Source organism: Hemiscyllium ocellatum, chromosome 34, assembly GCF_020745735.1.
Source record: "Hemiscyllium ocellatum isolate sHemOce1 chromosome 34, sHemOce1.pat.X.cur, whole genome shotgun sequence".
NCBI classification, from domain to species: domain Eukaryota; kingdom Metazoa; phylum Chordata; class Chondrichthyes; order Orectolobiformes; family Hemiscylliidae; genus Hemiscyllium; species Hemiscyllium ocellatum.
This window is the reverse complement of record NC_083434.1, coordinates 38,244,031-38,268,991: the sequence shown is the minus strand read 5'-3', so window position 1 is coordinate 38,268,991 and position 24,961 is coordinate 38,244,031. Positions and strand designations below refer to the sequence as shown.

At 40.7% G+C, this 24,961-nt stretch overlaps 1 protein-coding gene across 8 annotated transcripts in view; it reads right to left on the bottom strand.

The window, feature by feature from the left end:
• The window catches only part of ulk4 (unc-51 like kinase 4), a 496,983-nt gene that overhangs the window by 266,502 nt on the left and 205,520 nt on the right, over positions 1 to 24,961 (bottom strand). For all 8 annotated transcript variants that reach the window (XM_060850207.1, XM_060850208.1, XM_060850213.1 and 5 more), the window contains 4 exons: positions 21,139 to 21,260; positions 13,664 to 13,720; positions 4,498 to 4,549; positions 963 to 1,057 (listed from right to left, as the gene is read on the bottom strand). In XM_060850207.1, the coding sequence (XP_060706190.1) occupies positions 963 to 1,057; positions 4,498 to 4,549; positions 13,664 to 13,720; positions 21,139 to 21,260 (326 nt within the window). The remainder of the gene's footprint in view (positions 1 to 962; positions 1,058 to 4,497; positions 4,550 to 13,663; positions 13,721 to 21,138; positions 21,261 to 24,961) is intronic.

Sequence of the window (24,961 nt, the reverse complement as noted above, 5' to 3'; positions counted from 1 at the left end):
CTACCTTGCATTTCCATTACATGCTGTCTGCAAGGAATGGAGTTAAAAATCACACAACACCAGGTTACAGTCCAACAGATTTAATTGGAAACACTTGCTTTTGGAGCGCCAGCAGTCCAATACCGGCATCTCCAGATCATAAGTAAGAGACACAAAAACAGAAATTGCTGGGATAGCTGAACAGGTCTGGCAGCACCTGTGCAGCATCTTCGTCTTCCTGAAGAAGGCTTATGCCCGAATCGTCGATTTTCCTGTTTCTTTGATGCTGCCTGACCTGCTGCGCTTTTCCAGCAACACATTTTTAAGCTCTGTGGAGAGAAATCAGAGTTAACATTTTGGATCCAGTAACCCTTCCTGTTCCAAGGAAGAGTCACTGGACCCGAAATGTTAACTCTGATTTCTCTCCACCGATGTGCCAGACCTGCTCAGTTTTTCCAACAATTTTGTTTCTGATTTCCAGCATCCGCAGTTCTTTCAGAAACAAGAAACACATCTGGCATATATGTGCAGGAGGTTCTAACTAGCCGTATCATTGAGTTTTGTTACAGAAATTTGATAATTGGGCTAAAATAGCTATTTAATTGACCAACTAGCTGTAAAGAACTGCTGTGTACTGCAGTATGTAGTTGATTAGGGCAATGTCAACACTTGAGTCACAGGCAAAGAAAGTTCCACATTTCATCCCTGTGCTGTGCTGAGGCAGTTGATTAGTTATAGGTTGGAGAAGGGATTCTACAATTGGTTAGTGGAACTAAAATTAGCTGAAGGTCTTAGTCCTAACCACTCCATCCAAGTGACTCTGCTGTGCTTACAACAATATGAAACATAAATGATACTCTCTGATGAATGATGTCTGACATGCATGGCTGCTTTACTAAATTAGTAACATGTACTTTCAGGATCAAAATCCACAGATATTGCTCACATAGATTTACTTGTATATGCTGATATGTATTACTTACGGTAGAATGGTAGGTAGTTAGTAGCACTGGATGCTGAGTAATGGCCTCCCATGATGAGAAAACTATTCTGATAAATTCTTCTGAACCAGTTTGACCTAAGGTTGAAATTAAAAGCAAAATATTATTCAAAAAACATATTTTCTGAAAAATGCTAAATATATATCTTGCATGATAGTCTTTATCATCCTGTCAAATTTTACTCTCCAAAAACAGAATGCAGGCTCCAGATATATCACTTGTTCATTTCAACTTGCAGCTAAGCAAAGGATTCCAGGTTAATGCATGGTTTGTGAGCATTTCTGTAATTTCAGCTGGGCTGGACAACTAATATCTTCTCATTTTGAAGCTACATTGGTTGCTGTATTGCAGGTTATTATCAAGATAAATAGCCATTCCGCAAAAAAACATTGTTGATGCCCACAAAACCACTACTGAGCCCATGTCAGTTTCTCTGACCTATTGAGGTTAGGGGCCACAAAGGAGATGAACTTGAATTTATGCAGCATTTTTGATGTTGGCAGGTAATGTCCCCAGGTGCTTTAGAGAAGTATTACAAGACAAAGGTCACATGAGTTCAGATGGCCAAAAGTTTGGTTACACTGGTAGTTTCATGAGGAAAAGAAAATACCAAAAAAAAAGGTGTTGGGAGGAGAATCTAAAGCTCAGAGGCCAGGCGACTGAAAGGGTGGTCACCAATGGTGAAATGATTGAAATCAAAGAAGCGTGAGAGACCAGATATTTTTGGTGGGTTACTGAGACTAAGGAGGATTACTGTGATAAAGGCAAAGCCATAGAGGATATAAAACAGGACAAGAACTTTAAAATCAAGGTAGTTGCTTGACCAGAAGCCAACATAAGTCAGTGAGTGTAGGGATGAAAGATAAGCAGAAAAGATAAACAGCAGATTTTTAGATGGTCTCATGTGTAGAGAGTCAAATGTGGAGGAACAGTCAGATTTGAAAGTAATGAAGGGAGGAATGACAATTCTGGGATGTCCCCCTCCCACTCCACCAAGAACATGCAGGCCCTTGGACTCCTCCATCACCAGACCATAGCAACACGATGGCTGGAGGAAGAGCGCCTCATCTTCCGCCTAGGAACCCTCCAACCACAAGGGATGAACTCAGATTTCTCCAGTTTCCTCATTTCCCCTCCCCCCACCTTGTCTCAGTCCCAACCCTCGAACTCAGCACCACCTTCCTAGCCTGCAATCTTTTTCCTGACCTCTCCGCCCCCACCCCGGCCCATCACCCTCACCTTAACCCCTTTCCACCTATCGCATTTCCAACGCCCCTCCCCCAAGTCCTTCCTCCCTACCTTTTATCTTAGCCTGCATGGCACACTCTTTGTGGGCGGCACGGTGGTTAGCACTGCTGCTTCACAGCGTCAGAGACCTGGGTTCAATTCCCGACTCAGGCAACTGACTGTGTGGAGTTTGCACATTCTCCCCGTGTGTGCGTGGGGTTCCTCCCACACTCCAAAGATGTGCAGGTCAGTTGAGTTGGCTATGCTAAATTGCCCGTAGTGTTAGGTAAAGGGGTAGGGGTATGGGTGGGTTGTGCTTCGGCAGGTCGGTGTGGACTTGTTGGGCCGAAGGGCCTGTTTCCACACTGTAAGTAATCTAACTATCCTCATTCCTGAAGAAGGGCTCATGCCCGAAACGTCGATTCTCCTGCTCCTTGGATACTGCCTGACCTGCTGCGCTTTTCCAGCAACACATTTTCAGCTCTGCAGTCCTCACTTTCTCCGAAGAAACCCACACAGACATGGGGAAAATGTGCAAACTCCACACAGAAAGTCATCCAAGATAGGAATCAAACCTGGGTCCCTGATGCTGTGAGGCAACAATGCTAACCACTAAGCCACCGTGCCACCCCTGATCATCTACCTCAATGGCTTTTCCCCACACTATTCCCAAATTCCTAAGAAGGCAGCATGTCTCAATGACGACCACCCAGTGGCCCTAACTTCAATGGTCATGAAGTGCTTTGAAAGGCTGGTTCATGGCATTAATCATCTCCAGCTTCCCCACTACTCTTGACCCACTCCAATTTGCCTATCGGACCAACAGATCCACATCAGATGCCATATCACTTGCCCTTCACTCTTCCCTAGAACATCTTGACACCAAGAACAGCTACGTAAGAATCCTATTCATTGACTACAGTTCAGCCTTCTACACTATTATCCCCTCGAGAATGATTTCTAAACTTCATGATCTTGTACTAAACTCCACTCTCTACAACTGGATCCTCAGTTTCCTGACCCACAGACCACAAACAGTGAAGACTAGGGACAATATTTCATCCTCACTAACACTCAACACTGGAGCCCCCCAGGGGTGCTTTCTCAGCCCTCTACTGTACTTAATGTATACCATGACTGCATTGCCAAATACCAGACTAATGCCATTTACCACCACGTCAAATCTCAGATGGTGACGAAACAGACTACCGACAGGAAGTGGAAGATCTGGAAAAATGGTGCACTGAGAACAACCTAGCTCTCAATACTTGCAAAACCAGGGAACTCATTATTGACTTTCAGCGGGATGTTACTCATGCCCCCCCATACATTAACAGAACAGAGGTGGAACGAGTGGAGTGTCAAGCTCCTGGGAGTGGTCATGCACAACAAGCTTTCTTGGACTTTTCATGTGGACTCACTGGTAACAAAGGCTCTTCTTCCTCAGGCAGCTGAGGAAATTTGGCATGACAGTGAATTGCCAATTTTTATATGTACGCCATCAAGAGCATGCTGTCAGGATGTATCACTACCTGGTATGATAAGTGTACCATTCAAGATTGGAGACGGTTACAGAGTGGTGAACTCGGCCCGGACAATCACAAAGGCCAACCTCCCATCTACAGAATCCATCTACCAGGCCCGCTGTCAAGGAAAGACCGCTAGTATTCTCAAATATCCATCCCACCCTGGTAATGCTTCTCTACATCCTCTACCAGTGGGGAGAAGGTATAGATGCCTGAACACACACACCAGCCGGTTTTGTAAGTTTCTACCCTACTGTTGTTAGGATACTGAATGGACTCACAAACTCTTAACATTCGCCTGTACCTGTGTTTTTGTTTTTGCTGCTGTTTACCTATTATTTACTTATCTATGCTACTTAAATCTGTGACCTACCTGTATTGCTTGCAAGACAAAGCTTTTCACTGCGCCTTGGTACAAGTGACAATAAATTCAATTCAATTCCTTTAGATCACTGTATTTTGAAACTTGTCAATCTCTGAACATACTCAGTGATTGAGTTTCCACAGGACTCTGAGGTAAAAAATTCCAAAGATTCATAACCCTTTGAATTCTCCTCAAATAAGACATTTGCCTCTGTGATCTGTGCCAAAATGCTAGCACCAAGTGTTCCAAATAGCAAAGTTGCTAAAAATTCAAGACACACTTATCTTATTGTAAGAATGTTTCCTCATTTTTGTCACATCCCATGCTATGATGTCAGAAACCTGTCTATATGAAAATTAGACAAATGTGGGAAAAATTTAAATTAAAATGATGTACTTACCTACTGCACTTTCTAAATTTGTCTCTCCAGAATCGATAGATTTAATGTGATTCTGAAAACAAACCAACATGCAAAGGTCATGTTGCGATATTTTAAAATGTGTAGTCCTCATTATGTTTGCAGCAAACACAGAAGAAGCGTATATAATTTAACAGGCAAAAATTTATCAATCCTAAATTTATTTATTTCACAAACTTTTGACTTTGGATATTACATACACTTCCTGTCAATGCTTTCAGCAGCTATGATGCTCAATGCAGAAGATAATTTCCTTTTTCAAGTCTTGTCTTATTCCATGCTAACAGTGACAAGTGTTGGAGCTCCTATGTGAATGTTAACTGGCAAAAATGAGGAAATATAGAACATAAGCAAACCTAATTGCCAAAACCTGGGATATCTGGAGCTGCAAGGTGTGAATGCAATGTCAGGATCTACAAACAGTGCCCTTATTTGAAACTGTGAAAATAAACCTGTGACCTAAATTATTTTTTGGAAATAAGAGTCATAGAGTCGGTGAGGCCTCTTCTGGAGTACTATGTACAGTTCTAGTTGCCCCTATAAGAAGGATATTATTAAACTGGAGAGCGCTCAAAAAAGATTTACAAGAATGTTGCCAGAAATAGAAAGTCTGAGTTATAAGGATTGGCGACAAATCTATGACTCGGAAAGGGGTTTAGCAGTAAGGACAGCCAGTGAACAATGGCAAACATTTAATAAAAAAGCTCATGACTCAGATCAAAGATAAATCCCAGTGAGGACGAAGATTCTCGGAAGGGGTTAAACCAACCATGGTTAACCGAGAAATTAAGCACATTATCAAACTGAAAGAGAAGTATACAGCGTGGCAAAATGATAAATCAGAAGAATGGGGAAGTTTTAAATGTCAACAAAGGATGACCCAAAATAAAAATAAGGGAAAAAATAAACTAGCAAGTACCATAAATCCAGTAAAACCTTCTTCAAATAAATAAGGAAAAGAAAGATAAATGTTATCACTGGCCTCTTAGACAGCAACGGTTAGTGAAATGAGAATGGTGAGTTAGGAAATGGCGGAGGAGTTGAACAAATACTTTGCACCAGTCTTCAGAGCAGAAGCTACTAATCGCATCACAAACATACAAAATAACGAAGGGGCTAAAGGGACTAAAGTGAAGGCTGGAAAACTTGCAGAGAATTGGAAAACTGCCAAAATAACACCTTATATGTAATTTATGAAACCAAAAGGAAAGTGAGGAATAAAGGTTACTAAAGGCCAGTTAGCTTAACACCTGTTTGTAGTGATTGTAATGAGGTCAGCCAGATGGACCTCATAAAATATGAGTTCCTTGATTGGGACTGTTGACCTCATCCAATCAGGCAGCACAGGCTGACAAATATCCCTACCCTTCCTGATCCCTGTCCTCCCCTTCACTGCTTGATCACACAGCATTGCCCTTTGTTGTGAAGGGCACTGCTTGTCACTGGCCACTTGGGTGTTTCCTTTCTTCCTGGTGGTGGAAATTGAATAAAGATTCGTGCACCTTGTGTCTCTCGCTGTGTCTCACACCTGCGCACACACAACATGGGTGCTGGGGAAAAAAACGCACTACCGCAGTTAGGCGGTAGTGTGGGGGTTTTAAAGAAAGAAAAAGAAAAAAAAAGAAAGGAAAGAAAAAAATAAACAAGAATGTCAGAGGTTTTGTTCACGCTGAGAGTTAGCTCTGAGGGAGCTGGGTCAGTGTGTGTGTGTGTGTGTGTGTGTGTGTGTGTGTAAGGACTCTCCTCCTTGACTGTGTCTGAGAGGAAGGGGACTGTCTTTGGACCAGCTGCTCCACATCCAGAGATCTCAGAGAAGGAAGGAAGGAAGAAAAAAAAAGAAAAGAAAATCCCTACCCTCCCTTTCACTTTTTTGATCAAGCAGCATTGCCCTTTGACGAGGAGGGCATTGCTTGTCACTGGCCACCCTGGTGTTTCTTTTCTTGGTGTAAATTGAATAAAGATTTGTATAATGTTGTCTTTCATTGTGTCTCACACCTGCACATACACAAAAGAGAGTTTAAAAAAAAGAAAAAAGAAAAAAGGGGAAAAAGGAAAAAAAAACAGGAGATTTGCTCTTTTTAGTTTTAAAAAAATATAGAAACAGGAGTGTCAGAAGTTCTCTTCACCCAGTTGGCTCTGAGGAAGTCGGACCAGTGTCAAGCACTATGAACGTGTATATAAAAGGTAACTTGATGAAGGGATACTATCCTCAGTGGAGTTATTACAGTGGCAGTGAGAGAAAAAAAAACTCTTCTGAAGAAATTCATTCGCACCAGCCATCTTTGAGTTGGGATAAGCATTGCTGGCATCATGTACTATCTGGAAGCTTGACTCGTTCGATCCTGCCGTCAAAGATTGGGCCCAGTACGTGGAAAGAACGCATTATTTTTTCCGGGCAAATGAAAAGCATCGAGTAGTTCTCCTGACAGCTTGTGGACCTGCAGGTTTTTTTTCAGTTATAAGGAGCCTAACTTTCTCTAAGGCTCCAGATATGAAAACCTTTCATGAGGTGATGGATTTAGTTAAGGAATATAATGACCTCAAGCCTCCTCTAATTCTGAGACACTATTGGTTTTACTCGGCAATTCTTGAACCAGAGGAATTCGTAACAGGATTTTTGAGAAGGTTAAGACGACTGGTAGAAGCATGTGACTTGAGTTTAATCCGTCATGAAATGCCGAGAGACCATTTGGAATGTGGGATTAATGATGTAACTATGCAAAAGTATCTACTAGCTGAAGCCCAACTGGACTTCAAACAGGCACTACAATTGACATTATCATTAAAAATGTGGCAAGTGAGTAAATGCTTTGCAGTATTTTTTGACGGAAATTAACATCCTTGCCAGTCCAAATAAGCTTGGGGAACACCACTTGAGTGAAGGCAATTGCACAGACACACTCAAAACATACAGGGACAGAACATACAGAAACACAGGGACGCTAGGCCAGTCTTTTGCAAAACAAAGCTAAATCACAGCTCCATGTTAAAATTATCTTTAGGATCTGGATTGACAAGCTATTGCAGTTGTTGCCAATGCAGATTCTAGACAGCAAAAACAGTCCCACTGGACCTAAACTGAAGAACTCATAGGCCAGTATCTAGAAGAGTGCACACCTTGGAAAGTCCACCTACATCTGGTTTGGAAGTTAAATTGCTTAGCAGCATTCAAATCAGAACCAACCAAAAAAAAATCTGGTTAAATGGTCACCTGATTCTAACGGAAGTCGATACCCGAGTGGCTGTTTCAGTTATCGCAGAACCAGTCTTTAACAAAACTCACTCTGGACTCCAACCCTTACGTTTGGTCAAAACTTCAGATAGACTGAGAACCTATCATGGGAAACCTTTACAGAGTAAGGATTCAACTTCTGTTCTAGTCTCTTATGAGATGTGGCTGGTTCAGTTACAAATGATTGAAGTAAAAGGCTCGGACCCAAGCTTGATGGGACAAAATTGGTTCTGAAAGACCTACTGAGAATCTCTCAACATTTTTCAACTAGAAAATGTCTGCCTGAATAAAGTCATAATTAAATATCTGGAGGTTTTGCGGGATAGTCTAGGGACTATCAATGGAGCTAAGTCCACTTTACATGTTGACTAGGAAGCAATTGCACAGTTCAGCAAGGCCCACCCAGTGTAAACTGCCTTATGGACTGAAATAGAGGCAGAAATCAGAAGGATGAAAGGTGAAGGAATCCTCAATCTAACCCAGTTTATGGAATGGGCAGCACCGGTCGTACTAATTGTGAAGCCTGACAGATCAGTTTGCCTTTTCTGGGGTTTTTAAACAAACGGTCAACCGCTTTTCATAGGTGGACAAAAACACAATCTCTCACATAGACTATATGCAAAGAAGATGGGGGGGGTGCACTTCACAAAACTGGACTTGAGCCATTCATATTTGTGATCAGGTGGGGATTCCCACAAGTATGCTACCATCATTACTGGTAAGGGTTTGTACCAACACAATGGCTTGCCACTCGGGTTATTGTCAGCTTGCGCAATTTTTCAGCAGGTGGAGAACATTTTCCAGGTGGAGGTGGTGGAGGTGGAGCAGGTGGAGAACATTGCTGATGAAGGGCTTTTGCCCGAAACGTCGATGTTCCTGCTACTCGAATGTTGCCTAACCTGCTGTACTTTTCCAGCACCGCACTCTCGACTCTAATCTCCAGCATCTGCAGTCCTCACTTTCGCCTAACATTTTATAAGGTCTACCCCAAGTCGCCACTTATCTAAATGACCTGCTAATAATAGGGAACACCAATAAGGATCACTTAGAGAACTTGGACATAGTCCTTAAATACTTTCCCCAAGCAGATACAAGCCTTAGAAAGGGAAAATATGTTCCAGGCACCCCAAAGGGTGAACAGTCAAATTCTTTACCCAAGGTAGGGGAGTCCAAAACCAGAGGGCATAGATTTAAGGTGAGAGGAGAAGGATTTAAAAGGGCCCTTGGGGAAACTTTTTCACGCAAAGAGTGGCGTCTGTATGGAATGAGCTGCCAGAGGAAGTGGTGGTGGCTGGTACAATTACATTTCAAAGGCATCTGGATGGGTATATGAATAAGAAGGGTTTAGAGGGATATGGGACTAAATTAGGTTAGGATATCTGGTTGGCATAGACAAGTTAGACTGAAGGGTCTATTTTTGTGCCGGACATCTCTAATACTCATGTTACAAAAGTTGACAAGACCCGATTACACCAATTGGAAGATAAAGTGAGGGCAATCAAAGATGCCTTGGCTCTCACACCTGTACCGGAACTTAAGCCTTTTCTTGAACTGATGAATTATTATGGAAAGTTAATGCATAATCTGGCTTCCATCCTGTCACTGTTGCATCAACTCTTAAAGAAAGGGTCAGCCTTGGAAATGGCCATGAAGCTAAGATGTAGCCTTCAGCAAACTGAAGAGACAGCTAACATCCGCTAAGATGTTGACATCTATATCCCAAATGAGATCTGGTACTGGCATGCGATGCTTCCCTGTATGGCATTGGGATTGTATTAGGTCATAGGTCGCCCAATGGAGAGTAACGCCCAATAGCATATACATCCAGGACTTCGGCTAATGCAGAGCATAAATGCGCTAAGATAGAAAAGGAAAGATTGGCAGTCATATTTGGAATAGAAAGTTCCACCAAAAGTTTTTTGGTCATCAATTTGTAATTATAATGACCACAAACCCATGTTGACCTACCTAAAGACGACAAGGCAGTACCTTCGGCTGAGTTTAGCAATTGGATCTGAGAGACCAGATCATAATAGAAGACAGTATATTATTATGGGGTGCAACAGTGATCATCCTGAGCAAAGGTTGCCACCAGATACTGACTGAATTTCACTAGGGTCATTTGGGGTTTTCAAAATAAAGATGTTGGTGAGATGTTATATGGATTGGCCAGGCTTGGATGCACACATAGCAGCATTGGTGATGCAGTGCCCAGAGTGCCAAAAAGGACAAAAGATACTGCCATTAGCTCCCCGCATTTGTGGGAATGGCCAGGTAAACCCTGGCCTCAGTTACACGCCAACTATGCAGGTCCTGTCAGCGGCTCAATATTTTTAGTCATTGTGGACACCCACTAAAAATGGCTGGTCGTGCGTGGAGTTCATTCATCAAACACAGTGTCGACAATAAAAAAAAGTGCATCTTTTGCAATACACGGACTCTTGGAAGTGTTGGTCACAGATAACGGGCCCTTCTTTACCAGCAGGGAATTTGAGTATTTCATAAATTTGAATGGTATTTGACATATAAGGGCAGCTCCATGCCATCCATCATCCAATTGTCTGGCAGAAGAGCAGTCCAAACTTTTAAGGCAGTCTGAAAGAAACAGTCCACAAACTGTCCCAGCTCCTGTTTGATTATAGAATCACCCCTATTGCAACAACAAGGTTAGCTCCAGAAGACTCCGCATCAGGCTAAATCTTACCTTCCCAGACCTGGAGTGAAACAGCATCAGGATCACCAATGTTGGACATAAAACTCTGCTAAGAAAGAAAGACCGTTTTCTTCATGCATTGACGAAAGCTGCAAAGTCACAAACAGGGCAGGAGCAAAATGTGCGTGGCTCCTCAACTGGCCTTCCAACTATTCTGGAATCTGGGACTTCTCCCTCTTTGGTCAAGCATTGACGATACCTCGGAATTTGAGATGGACACGACGGATTTTGCCCCCTCAACGCCTTTGTCACGTGAAAAGGAAAATTAATTTCTTCCAAGAGTTTGCAGGCACACAAAGTGAGATACTGCACGTTACATAATGCCCTTATCAGAGGCAGAGTTCGAGAAACCTGACCCAGTACTAAAATGCCCAGGAGGAGCTAAAACAAAAAAAAGAACCAGCCTTCTTCCTTGGATCCTTATAGTGATTGTAACAAGGTCAGCCAAGTAGATTTCATACAAGCTCCCTGACTGGGGCTACTAATTTGGGGTGGCACGATGGCTCAGTGGTTAGCACTGCTGCTTCACAGCGTCAGTGACCCAGGCTAAATTCCCGCCTTGGGCGACTGTGTAAAGTTTGCACATTCTCGCAGTGTCTACATGGGTTTCCTTCGGGTGCTCCGGTTTCCTCCCACAATCCAAAGATGTGCAGGTAAGGTGAATTGCCCATGCTAAATTGCCCATGATATTAGGTGCATTAGTCAGGGGTAAATACAGGGTAGGGGAATGGGTCTGGGTGGGTTACTTTTTGGAGGGTCAGTGTGGACTTATTGGGCCGAAGAGCCTGATTTATACTGTACAGAACCTAATCTAATCTAATCTGGTCCAATCAGGGACCCTGCCTAACAGATATGAATGGCAGCATCAGAGGTTCTGTTCATTCTGACAGCCGCCTCTGAGGAAGCTAGGATCTCCATGTTTAAATAAAGGGAGATTTGGTGAAATGATACTGGCCTCCGTGCATTCATTTCAAGGGAATATGTGTTTGGTTATGACATCTCATTGGAAGTGGCAGAAATGACAGTTTAAGATTCTCTGAATGCAGACCAGAAGGACCCTCTCCCTGCTGTGGGAGGGAAGAGAAAGAGTGAAGGTTGATGCATGGGAGAATGGTTGGTCAAGGCCCCCAAGGTAGCAGGGAATCTTCAATTGAGGAAACAGATGGATATTTCTGAGGCCCACCTGCAGAAAGTGGCATCAGACCAGATGTTATGGAAACAGAGAAAATGAGAGAATGGAATGGAGACCTTACAGGTAGCATGCCTTGAGGATGATAGTCAAGGTAACTGTGGGAGTTACAAACTAAGACCTTTGCTGAATACAGAAAGTTCAGTATCGAGAGTGACAGGTCAGAAAGAATAGTAAATACATGACAAGAGGTAGGGTTAGAAGAAAGGATGAAGTCAGAGGGAAAAGGAGGGGAGGAGGTTCCAGAGCAGCAGGGGTATCTGCAAATGGTTGCAGCTTGGGGACCCTGCAGCCTCTATGACACAGCATCGAGCTCAATAACTTTAGAAATTGATTCTGTCTATTCATGTTTTTTTACCCATCCCCACACCCGGTCCCATGACAAGGGCTGCTTTCAGCACAGCCAACCCTTTCTGATCTACTCTTAGTCCTATTATCACATGACTTGGGTTGTTTTCAGTACAGTCTACCCATTCTCTCTTATTCCTATGCTCATTATTATTTATTCAGCTTCTCTTCTGTGCTAGCCTAATATCAATAATCCCCTTATTTGCTTTCCCCTTTCATCTCTCTCTCTCTCTCTCGGCTCCATTTCCACCTATCTGCTCGTCTCCCTATCAGCCTGTCTGCACTATAAATACCCTTTTTCCTGCCCTTCTAAACAAAGGTCACTGGACTCAAATGTTAACTCTGCTTTTTCCCGACAGATGTTGCCTGACCAGCTGAGTTTTTCCAGCAATTTCCGATATGCAGCATCTGCAGATCTGTTTTATTGAACTAAAGAAGCTTGAGGACAAAATTTTGAATTAAATATTCAGGCGGCTTGCAATCATATTTCCATTTTTTATGCGAAGTTGAGGATTTGCAATACAGTGACTGCAAAAGCAGAGAGTTTCTAAGTATTTATTAGGCACATAGTTAGACTTGAGTATTTAAGTCCATTCAAAAATTCAGCATCATGTCATAGCCAATTAGTGAAGCTACTGTGAAAACTGCTGCAATACAATTAAACCAGATGATGACTTGCTCTCTATTAGTGAGTAGGAAATGGGATTGTAGTTGTGGAAATACTTAGATCAAATAGCATATCTTACAGCTGGCAAACGCGATTTACTCAGCACTTTATTTATATGTGCATGACAGCAAAGTCAACAAAGTCCATTATTAAAAAAAACTAACAAAGGAAGCAGATAAACATTACAGCAACTTCACCCAATAAAAGCAAGGTTATGTCTCTCACAGAATGTAGTAACGGATAGTTACATCCAAATTATGTTCATAGAATCAAGCCTAGTCACTCACAACAGTCCAGACTTGACTGAGTCTGGAATTAAATAGATATCCTCATTCAGAGGAGGAATAGTGGTGTCACTAAATGCCATTTAAGTTGTGCAGATCCATTAAAATGTCAGAAAGCAATCTGTACATTTATATGGAGAAGTACCTAATAAGAGCAGCAATTATTATGACTGGAGGATGATAATTCATAACACTTTACAATAAAAAGATAAATTTTTGATTCATTCCTTATGAAAGAGCAGTCCCATATTATGAACAAGTTCTGTTTTTTCCACCGTTTGTAAGTCGAATGTGAGAGTCGGAACAGATACGAGCTAATTAGTCCGCCTGTTCGTTAGGACGCAACATTGTACGTGAGTCTGATATTTCAAAATAATTTTTAAAAATGAGAAGCCAGAGATTGATTCGTAAGTACGGGACGTTTGTAAGTCGGGCATTCATAACCCGGGGACTTCCTGTACTCTATTTCTTCAATAATGTAGAATGCAGTAATGCTTCTGAAGAACAGATCGATTGTTTATCTCATTTCGTACTTATGGGTTCTTGTTGTATATGAGTTTTTTTTGTATTGGACTGGGCTTCAAAAGTAAATGATTGATTGATTGATTCCGGATAGTATATGATAACTTGAGGATGTCATCGGGCATGATATTTAAAGCCATGTTCATTCTTTTTATTGGAAAACAATTACGGCAATTAGTAATTCTTTACTTACAAGCAATGCTCCACAGCTGACAAGAAACTCTTCAGTGATAATCTGGGGTCTAAATATCTGAAAAATAGATTGTTCATGGTTCATGCCTCAGTAACACTATTTTTTAAAAACAGCATCTGCAAAATTTTATGCATCCTTAACACCATTGTGCTTAGCAGTACAGATCACATTACAGCTGTTGGATTTGCCTCAGAGCTCAGATAAATTGCTTTGTTTCAACTCCATGGGCCACTGAATACTGACACGAGCACCCCAAACCTTCTCAACCAGGACTGCTTTATCATGTCCCATGTCAACGAGCTACCTTGCTACTGTTTGCCCCCAGTGCCTTTGAGAGTGTGGGGTGGGTGTGTTGGAGGGCTGAAGGGTGGGGATAATCTTGAAGAGGTGACCAATGCTAGGCCCAGGTGCCTCCAAAGGAGGCCATCAGCTTGTCCGATCCAGCCCATATAGCTGAAGCTGCTGGGTTTCCCACATAGTTTGGTCCTCCCTTCACTGCAGGTAACAACCCAAGCCTTTAAATGGTCAATAAACCCATTGGGACAAGCATACATTGCCTACATTTCAGTCAGTGTGGGGTAAGTAGGCAGGCAGAAGGCCACGTGACAGATTTTACCTACCTTCAAACCAACCAGTGGGGAGCATAAGATCTAAATACAGAATATAAGAACTTGGAGCAGGAGTATGCATCTGGCCCTGTCAGCCTGCTCTACCATTCAATAAGATCATGGCCTATTTTTTCATGGACTCAGCTCCACTTCCCTACCCTCTCATCGTAACCCTTAATTCCTTCATTAAAAAAAACTATTTTACTTTAAAAACATTTACTGAAGTAGTATTCACCGGGCAAGGAATGCTATTGACCTGCAACCCTCTGCATGAAGAGGTTCCTTCTTAATTCAGTCCTAAATCTGCTCCCCCTAATTTTGAGTCTAGATTAGAGTGGTGTTGGAAAAGCACAGCAGGTCAGGCAGCATCCGAGGAGCAGGAAAATCAACGCTTCGGGCAAAAGTCCTTCATCAGGAATCGAGCTAGTTTCACTTGCCAGTGGAAACATCCTCTCTATGTCTATCTTATCTATCCCCTTCATAATTTTATATGTTTCTATAAGATCCCCCCGTATTCTTCTAAATTCCAATGAATATAATCCCAGTCTACTCTGTCTCCTCATAACCCACACCCTCAGCTCGGGAATCAACCTAGTGAACCTCTTCTGCACCAATTCCAGTACATCCTTTCTCAAGTAAGGAGACCAAAACTGCACGCAGTACTCCAGGTGTGGCCTCACCAGCACTTTATACAGCTGCTTTTAAACTCAATCCCTTTAGCAATGAAGGAGAAAATTCCATTTGCACCTTTCTAATTACCTGTTGTACCTGCAGACCAACTTTTAGTGATTCATGCACCCAGGTCCCTTTGCACAGCAGCATGCTGCAATTTTTTTCCATTCAAGTAATAATTCTTTTTACTGTTACTCCTATCAAAATGGATGACTTCACATTTATTAACATTGTATTCCAAATGCCATACCTTTGCTCACTCACTTAAAGTATCTATGTTCCTCTGAAAATTTTCACAGTCCTCTGCACACTTTGCTCTGCCACTCATCCTAGTGTCATCTGCAAACTTTGAGAAACTTTGACACATGGTCCCCAATTCCAAATCATCTATGTAAATTCCTGAAGAAGGGCTCATGCCCGAAAAGTCGAACCTCCTGTTCCTTGGATGCTGCCTGACCTGCTGTGCTTTTCCAGCAACACATGTTCACCTCCATCTATGTAAATTGTTAATAATTGCAGTCCCAACACTGATCCCTGAGACACACCATAGTTACTTATTGTCAACTAGAATAACACTCATTTATCCCCACTCTTTGCTTCCTGTTAGTTAACCAGTCCTCTATCCATGCTAATACTTTACTTGTAACGCCATACATCTTTATCATGTGCAGCAGTCTCTTGTGTGGCACCCTGTCAAAGGCTTTTTGGAAGCTTTGTACACCACATCCACTGGGTCCCAGTTGTCCACCATGCTTAGAATGTCTTCACAGAATTCCAAAAGATTAGTTAAGCATGGCCTGCCTTTCATGTACCCATGCTGCATCTGCCCAATGGGACAATTTCTATCTAGATGCCTTGCTATTTTTTCCTTAACAATAGACTTAAGCATCTTCCCTACGACAGAAGTTAAGCTAAATGGTCTATAATTCCCCTATTTTTATCTCATCACCTTTTTAAGCAGTGGCATCATATTTGCTGTTTTCCAATCTGCTGGAACTACCCCAGAGTCCAGCAAATTTTGGAATATTACCACAAGTGCACTTGCTATTTCTCCTGACAACTCCATCAGGGCCAGGAGACGTGTCTATCCTTAGCTCCATTATTTTGCCTAACACAACCTCTCCCGTGATGATTGTTTCCAGGTCATCGCCTACCTTCGTTTCTTTGTCAATTACTGACATGTTATTAGTGTTCTCCACTGTGAAGACCTATACAAAATACCTATTCAATGCCTTGGCCATTTCATCATATCCCATGATTAAGTACCCTTCCCTTCTCATCCTCTAAAGGACCAATGTTTACTTTAGCCACTCTTTTCATTTTATATGTTTATAGAAACTTTTGTTATTTGTCTTTATATTCTGTGCTAGGTTTTTTTATGTTCTACCTTATTTTTCTTTATAGCTCTTTTTGTGACTTTCTGTTGACCTTTAAAGCTTTCCCAATCTTCTAGTTTCCTGTTGATTTTGGCCACTTTGTATGCCTTCTCTTTTGATTTGATAGCCTTTCTTATTTCCACAGACACCCATGGCAGATTGCCCCTTTTCTTACAGTCCTTCCTTTTCACTGGAATATACTTTTGCTGAGCATTCTGAAAAATTACTTTGAAAGTCCTCCACTGCTCATCAACTGTCTTACCATAAAGACTTTCTTTCCAGTCTACTTTAGCCAAGCCCTTCCTCATAGGCTCCCTTGTTTAAGTACAGGACCATGGTACTGCATCTTATCTTCACACTCTCCATCCATTCTAAGTTCAACCATACTATGATCACTCTTTCCAAGAGCATTCCGAATGATGAAGTCATTAATTATTCCTGTCTCATTACACATAACCATATCTAAGATAGCTTGCTCTCTTGTCAGTTCCATTACATATGGTTCAAGAAAACTATCATGGATATATTCAATGAACTCTTTCTCAAGGCTACCTTGACCAATGTGGTTCGACCAACTGACATGTAGATTAAAATCCCCCAAAGTAATTGCAATACAATTTTTACAGGCATTTGTTATTCCTTTGTTTATTGCCCGCCCCATGTGATGTTGTTATTTGGTGGCCTATAGACTATGCCTATCAGTGACATTTTTTTTTAGAATTTCTAATTTCCACCCAAATGGATTCAACCTATTCATTCTCTCAGCACCGCCCTGATGTCATCCTTGAATATCAGAGCTACGCCATATCTCTTAGCTACCCGTCCGTCGTTCCGAACAGTCTGATACCCCTGGATATTTAACACCCAGTCGTGACCATCCTGTAATCATGTCTCCGTAATGGTTACTAAATCATATTCATTTGCGATGATTTGTGCCATTAACTCATTGACCTTGTTACGAATGCTATGAGCATTCAGGTAAGGGGCCCTTATGCTAGTTTTCATGTTCTCATGATTTCCAACATCTCTAATAATATCTCCTGAGTTATCCTTCCTTTTTACTTTTTTCACACACTGCCTTGTAGGTAAACCCTCTTGCACAAATGCTATCTGCTGCTTACCTTTTTGTTTACCAACATAAACCCTTTCAACTGTTTCTTTTTGTCACAGTCAACACTTTGGTCCTCTCCTGTTCTTCCTCCCTTTCCCACTATTTAAAGTCTTTCTCCCCTGCTATCTGTTATCTTTTTATTCACTGCTCTTGGTTGAATTTTATTACTCCCCCACCCAATACACCTCTTTACTAGAATATTTCCCTTAATTTTGATTCATTATTTACAACACCACAGGAGTTCAAGAACAAACTATATCTGTGTGGCACCATTAAAGCAGTAAAATGCTTTATAGAAGCATTAGAAACAAATTTTAATAGTGAGGATGTACTGTGCCAGATGATCAAATGCTTAAAGTGGTGGTTTTCAGGAATGTCTTAAAGGAGTTGCAATGAAACCAGTAAGCTTACAATTTGAAGGAATTTTAACACTTTCCATTATATGTAAAATGGAATCTGAACAACAAGAATATTTGGTTTTATTGCATATCATTATTTCAAATATTAGTTTTGGCATTACCTTGCATAAACTATTTACTACACATAACTGTAAAAATACTCAGTCGGTAGATTAAAGCAAATCAATGGAATTGGCTTCGAATGTATTTCCCCTTCACAAAGTTCCTGTCTTAATTGACTCCTGCCTTTGATGAATATTTTCCAACCCATATCATTTCCTGGTGTTGGCCTTGATACTTTTTCCACAAAGCAGAAACAACTCAGAGTTGTGGCAGCATAGTTAGAAAATATGGGTTCAAAGTACATTGAGAAACCACTATACTGAGAAATAAACTTTGAAATTTTAAAAACAGTTCACATTACAAAAGAGGAAGTTCAGGACGTCTTACAGAATATAAAGGTGGATAGATCTCTGGGACCTGATCCATTGTATCTCAAAACATTGTGGGAAGTAAGGGAGGAAATTACGAGACCCCTTGCAGAAATATATGCATCATCTATAAATATGGGTGAAATACCTGATGACTGGAGGGTGGGTAATGTTGTACCCCTTTGTTTAAGAAAGGTTGTAAGGAGAAACCGGGGAACTATATACCTGTGAGTCCGACTTTGGTTGTGGGTAAATTGTCGGAGGTGATTATAAAAGATAGATTCATTTAGAGGGGCAAAAGATTGAGTAGGGACAGTTTTATGCGAGGAAAATCATGTCTCACAAACTGACATTTTTGAAGTTACCAAGAAAGTTGATGTCAGAGCAGTAGACGTTTTTATTTGTAATTTAGTAAAGCCTTTGACACGGTTCCGCGTGGTAGACTAATTGGTAATGTTAAGTCACATGGGATTCAGGGTGAGCTTGCCAATTGGGTACATAATTGGCTTATTGGCAGGAGACAGAGAGTAATGGTGAAGGGTTGGTTTTCAGATTGGAGGCCTGTGACCACTGTGTTCCACAAGGATCAGTTCTGGGTCCTCTTTTATATGTCATTTATATAAATGATTTGGATGAGAATATAGTAGGCATAGTCAGTAAGTTTGCAGATGACACTAAAATTGGTGGCATAGAAGACAGTGAAGAAGGTTTTCTAAGATTACAAAAAGATCTTGATCAAATGGGTCAATGAGCTAGATGGAGTTCAATCTGAATAAATGCGAGGTATTGCATTTTGGTACAACAAATAAGGGTAGGACTATACAATTAATGGTAGAGTCATGGGTAGTGTTGTAGAACAGAGACACCCAAGGGTGCAGGTACATAATTCTTTAAAGTTTGCATCAGATAAAGGCAGGATGATTAAAAAGGTGTTTGGCACGCTTGCCTTCATTGCTCAGTCCTTTGAGTATAGCAATTGGGACATTATGTTGAGGTTGTACAGGACACTGGTGAGGCCTCTTCTGGAATACTGTGTCCAGTTCTGGCCGCCCAGTTATAGGAAAGATATTATCAAGCTGGAGAGGGTTCAGAAGAGATTTACCAGGATGCTGCCGAGTATGGAAGGTTTGAGTTATAAAGAAAGGCTGGATGGACTGGGACTTTTTCACTCGAGTGTAGGAGGTTGAGAGATGACCTGGTAGTTTATAAAATAATGAGGGGTATAGTAAGAGTTGATAATAGTTGTATCTTCCCTACGATGGGGAATTTCAAGACTAGCGGGAACATTTTTAAAGTGAGAGGAGAGTCATTTAAAAAAGACATAAAAGGCAAATATTTTACACAGAGGGTGGTTTGCATGTGGAATGAAATTCCCGAGGAAATAGTGAAAGTGGGTACAATTACAATGTTTAAAAGACATTTGGATGGATACTTGAATAGGAAAGATTTGGAAGGATATGGACTAGGAGTAGGCAGCTGGGACTATTTTTAGTTTGAGATTATGGTCGGCATGGACTGGTTGAATCCAAGGGTCTGTTTCCATACTGTGTGACTCGATATGCAATGGTTGTTCTTGCCTTGAAGATTTCTGAACTAAAAACAAGAAAATCATTACTATTCTTGAATATTCACCCTTTCCCAGGGCAACACTTGATATTTTGTAATAAAGCTCTTATTTATGATGACAAATACTGTTTGAGATGATGTACAACTGCATGTTTTATTACTTTCAAAGTCAATACTTGCTTGCAAAAATTACTTTATGACTATTTGTCCTACCTTCCCTGGCTGAATATGCGGCCTAGAGCTTTTGATGAAATATAGTTGTTGGAATATATAGACAAGGTTGGGTGTCAGGACTATGTGCAAGTCCGAATGGACTCTGCACTTGCCCTGCAAGTTAAAACTTCTGACTGACAATTAGCAACATCTGGAGCTCTCTGAAAAATTCCCAAGTCTGAAATAAAATGGGAAACTTCAGAGGTGTCCATCTGATTCAGCTCAATAGTTATCCAGGAAAGAATCAGTGGAATTAAAACATGCTTAAACTCCTAGGTAGTTATAAAACTGACCCCTCAAACACCACCATGCCAACTCACCACTGATCTACCTTCAGTAAACTCTTCTTTAAAATCTCATGAATCCAATGCCTGACCAGATCTGACTATCCAATTCCCAAGACCATGACCCCCACTGGAACAGCATCCAGCTGGACAGTCCCAACTCCCTCCACCCTAACCTAACCTACACTTCACACTCTTCTTCCACCCTACCTTTTACCCACCTTCTTACCCTAACCCCTATTCCACTTAAACCCTTGCCCATCTGGTACCCCAAACCCTCGACCACCATTTTGGTACCAACATGATTCACCCATTTGTTACTGTACCTTTACTCAACTTTCATATTTGCCTTATTTCATGAAGTATGAAAGTGGCTTCTAGACCTTTAAACCCTGGAACATGACAGGAATTATCATGGAACAACATTGATCCACTGGATTCATAGCCTGGACTAAACTGCATCAGCTGGGAGGATTCCTGGCCCAGAAGTTGGCTGGGAACTCCTCTGAAGGTGAATTTTATTTAATTCAGATCAGGGCCATTGAGTTTACTTTGTTATTCAGTCCCAATTTCCTCCCAAACACATGAGAATCATTTGGAGATTTTCATGATTATCTTCCATTTCATACAACTGCAAAGTAGGGGGAATGTTTCAAATATAACAAGGTAGTGTACAGATTTATGCTTACTTCTTAAATTAATTTGTTGGCTGTGAGGGAGAGAAAACCAAAAGTATTTGGTTTTCAGCATTGGAAGTCTTTAATGATCAAGCCCTTTCTCTTCTTGGTTACCAGATGAGTGCCTAAGTTAAAGTACCTGAGCTGTCACAAGATGGAGCATAACAGGCATCATGGGTAGACACATCTTCAAATGTTTTGCTTGAATTGTTGATGGATGCTTGCGCCCAGAAACATTACACAGTGCAGAGAGAACACCACCTATTAGATAAATAATTTCTGTGAGTTGATAATTAGGTTAGCTCATGTTTGAAATGATTGACAATTAATTGAAGCTATCTTAGCAATCTGTGATAAAAATAAATAAAGTCATCAGAGGTCTTCAATGATCAATACTGATCTGAAATTGTAAAGCAAACCTACAAAATTATAAATTACTCTGGCACCCAAATTGAACAGATAACAAACACTGTCGTCTACATTTTAGTTTATTCAAAGATAGAGAAAAGAGCCAGCAGAAAGATTTGGGGGATGGAATACTTAGATTATGAGAAGTAGGCATTATCTAAATTGGGTAAAAACAATGACTGCAGATGCTGGAAACCAGATTCTGGATCAGTGGTGCTGGAAAAGCACAGCAGTTCAGGCAGCATCCAAGGAGCAGCAAAATAGACGTTTCAGGCAAAAGCCCTTCATCAGGAATAAAGAGGGCATATTCTCACTGAAAAAGATTGGAAAGTGATCAGATTTTTGCTTTTAAAAGAATGAATGAACTAAATATGTAGAACATAACAATATGCTTCACCATATACAGACCATCAGATCCAGAGGATGGTTTCTAAAATTGAAAGGAGGGGACTGTGGAAGATTCAAATCTACAGATAGTCCCTGGGTTGCAAATGGGATCTGGATTCTTATGCAAGTTGGTTTGTACACAAGTCAGAACATAATGCAGGATAATGAATTGCAGCTGCTCCTAAGTATGGGAAATGTTTGTCAAGACTTTAAAATTACAATCATTAAGGAATCAGGTTTGCAAGTCGGACCCTTATAAATTGGAGTTCCCCTGTAATCAAAAACACCATTTATAATGTCAAGAAATCTCATAGTGCTTTATAGTTAATTAGGTATTCTTGTAATCACTGTTACAGCATTGGAAATGCAGCAGCCAATTTGTATTCAGCAAGCTCTGATAAACAGCAATTAGAAAATAATGAGATAATCTGTTTCTGAGGTGTTGATTGAGGTAAAAGTATTGGCCAAGAGACTGTGGACAATTCCCCTGTATTATTTCATTTAGAGCTACCTCCTGTGCTAGGTCGACAGATTCTCCTGCAGAGTGTTTCACAATTCTGTCACACTTTCCCTGATGAATCCGGGCTGCATCAAATAAAAGAAAGAAAAAAAACTGAGGAAATCTGAAATAAAAACAAACAGTTGTTGAGAAACTCAGCAGGTCCGACAGCATCTATAGAGAGAGAATCAGATTTAACGTCTTCAGAAATACAGACTTTGCACAGACAATGTTGTCCTGTGAGATCCAGTATTTCCTTCCTAACTGCATTAAGTTAGCAGTAGATAGGATAATGGTTCATTTAACTGTAATTCCTCAACTTATACTGTGATAACATTGCATTTCATTGGCACTTAAATTTCTTCCTACTCCTCTTTCCTTCCAGGCAGCATTGATACAACTCCACTTCTGCAAGACAATTGATTGTGCTAAGGGAATTGTTTGGAGAATATAGCAAGTGCATCATCCCAGATCTGTTGGAAGCTACTGGATGCCTTGGTTTCCCAACTGCTCAATAGTGGACCAATCAATCAGCATGCAATTTGCTGTTGGTCTCATTAAACACCTTCAGATTTTTGACAAAGGCTAAACTGAAAGTGATATGAGGGATATGTGGACATTGCTTTTGTCGAACAGAGGGAAGGAATTATATTAATGATGCTTTTGTGACGTGTACATAAATGCAGATCTGAGTTTATCATGGCAAGCTTGCTGCCAATACCTCATGTCCATCCAAAACTGGATGAAACGTCTCTATCCCTTTTTGCTCTACTGTATTTAGCAGATGCACCTGAAACATAAAGATAGAGGAAGATTGTCCTAATAGGAGGTTTACATCAGAACTAATGAAGAAACAAAAATAGAAATTGTTTGAAAATCTCAGCAGGTCTGGCAGTATCTGTGAACAGAAATCAGAGTTAATATTTTGTTTTATGAAGTTGAAAGTGTATACTGTACCTTTAAGACAGAGCAAAGGCTGTTTTGGCAGTGAGAGTTTACAGGCAACTGCCATGTGACTGACTTGCAGTCACAAAGTGCAAGAAAATTGAAAGATGTAACATATTGTTGTAACGTAGACATCTCAGTTATTTTCACAGCAGTTCAAATTTAACCAGTTAAATTATGCTCCAAGATACTAAAATCAAAACAAATTTGAATTTCACTGTTTTGACAACATTGAACTAATGAGATGATCTGATGTTTGGGGTATAAAAAGCAGGCATTTTGGACAGTTAGCCAGAAAAAGCACCGTTTGCCATTTAAACAACTGCTATTCACTCCCTCTCTGTCAAAGGTCCCTTTTTCGTATGAAACATCTTTGCAGCAGAAGACCGAAGATGACCCAGGGAGATCTACAAATAGAGGAAGATCGACACTGGAGACGACAGCCGCTGTCTAGTTTTAAAACTTGAGTTACTGTAAATTTAATAGGGCTTTATTAGATCAGTATATTGCTATAGAGTGGGAGGTAGATAACAAACCTTTAAGAGGCTTAGAGTTGTAAAAAGTTGTTTTTTAATGGTCATTTCAGAGTTATAAAACTGTTATTTTTCCTTTAAATAATGGAATTTAGGTAGTTCTCTGTCACTCATACTTTAACAGATTACAAGGTGAGGTGAGCTTTTCTTATGTGTTTGGTTTACTTAGCAGAAGGGTTTATTGAGGTGTCATAACATTTGGAACCAGTGACCCTTTTCCAGAAACTGATGGTATCTAGGAAATACTTGTTTTTTACACAGAAAACTAAGTGGGGCGAGGGGGTAAGCAGTACACAATAGGTGGAGTTATAGCCCAAAGAAAGAGAAGAACAGTTGTACAGACAAAGGAATAGACAAGTCAGCCTCAGATTTGGAGATGATGATGTTGGTCTGGGGTGTACAAAGTTAAAAATCACAAAATACCAAGTTATAGTCCAGCAGTGGATAAAAGCAAATTACTGCGGATGCTGGAATCTGAAAGCAAAAGAGAAAATGTTGGAAAATTTCAGCAGGTCTGGCAGCATCTGAAGGAGAGAAAAGAGCTGACTTTCGAGTCTAACTGACCCTTTGTCAAAGCTGCAAGACCTACTGAGATTTTACAGCATCTTCTCTTTTGGTTATAGTTCAGCAGGTTTATTTGGAATTTCAGAGCGCTGCTCCTTCATCAGGTGGTTGTGGAGTATAAGATCATAAAACACAGAATTTATAGCAAAAGTTTACAGTGTGATGTAACTAAAATTATATATTTGAAAAGACCTGGATTGTTTGTTAAGTCTCTCTTCTTTTAGAATGAACATGTTGGTTTCAGTTCTTTCATATATAAATCGCAGAACATTTTAAACTTACATTCTCAAGTGAACTTTAACAACTGGTGTCATGTCAGCCCAGATAATACATTGAAGGTGTGAGGCACCCCGTGTGAGACTGTCTGTGCCACAATGTTCAGACTGATTCTAATCTTAAAAAAATGGATTTACAGAATCTTACATGGATTCATGCAGTTTTTGTGCACAATAAAATTTAATTCTGCAAGTATAGCCAACATGACATCAAATGTTAAAGTTCACTTGAGAATGTAACTTTAAAAAAGTTCTGCGATTTATATATGGAAGAACTGAAACCAACATGGTCATTCTAAAAGATGAGAGACTTAACAAACAATCCAGGTCTTTTTCAATATATAATTTCAG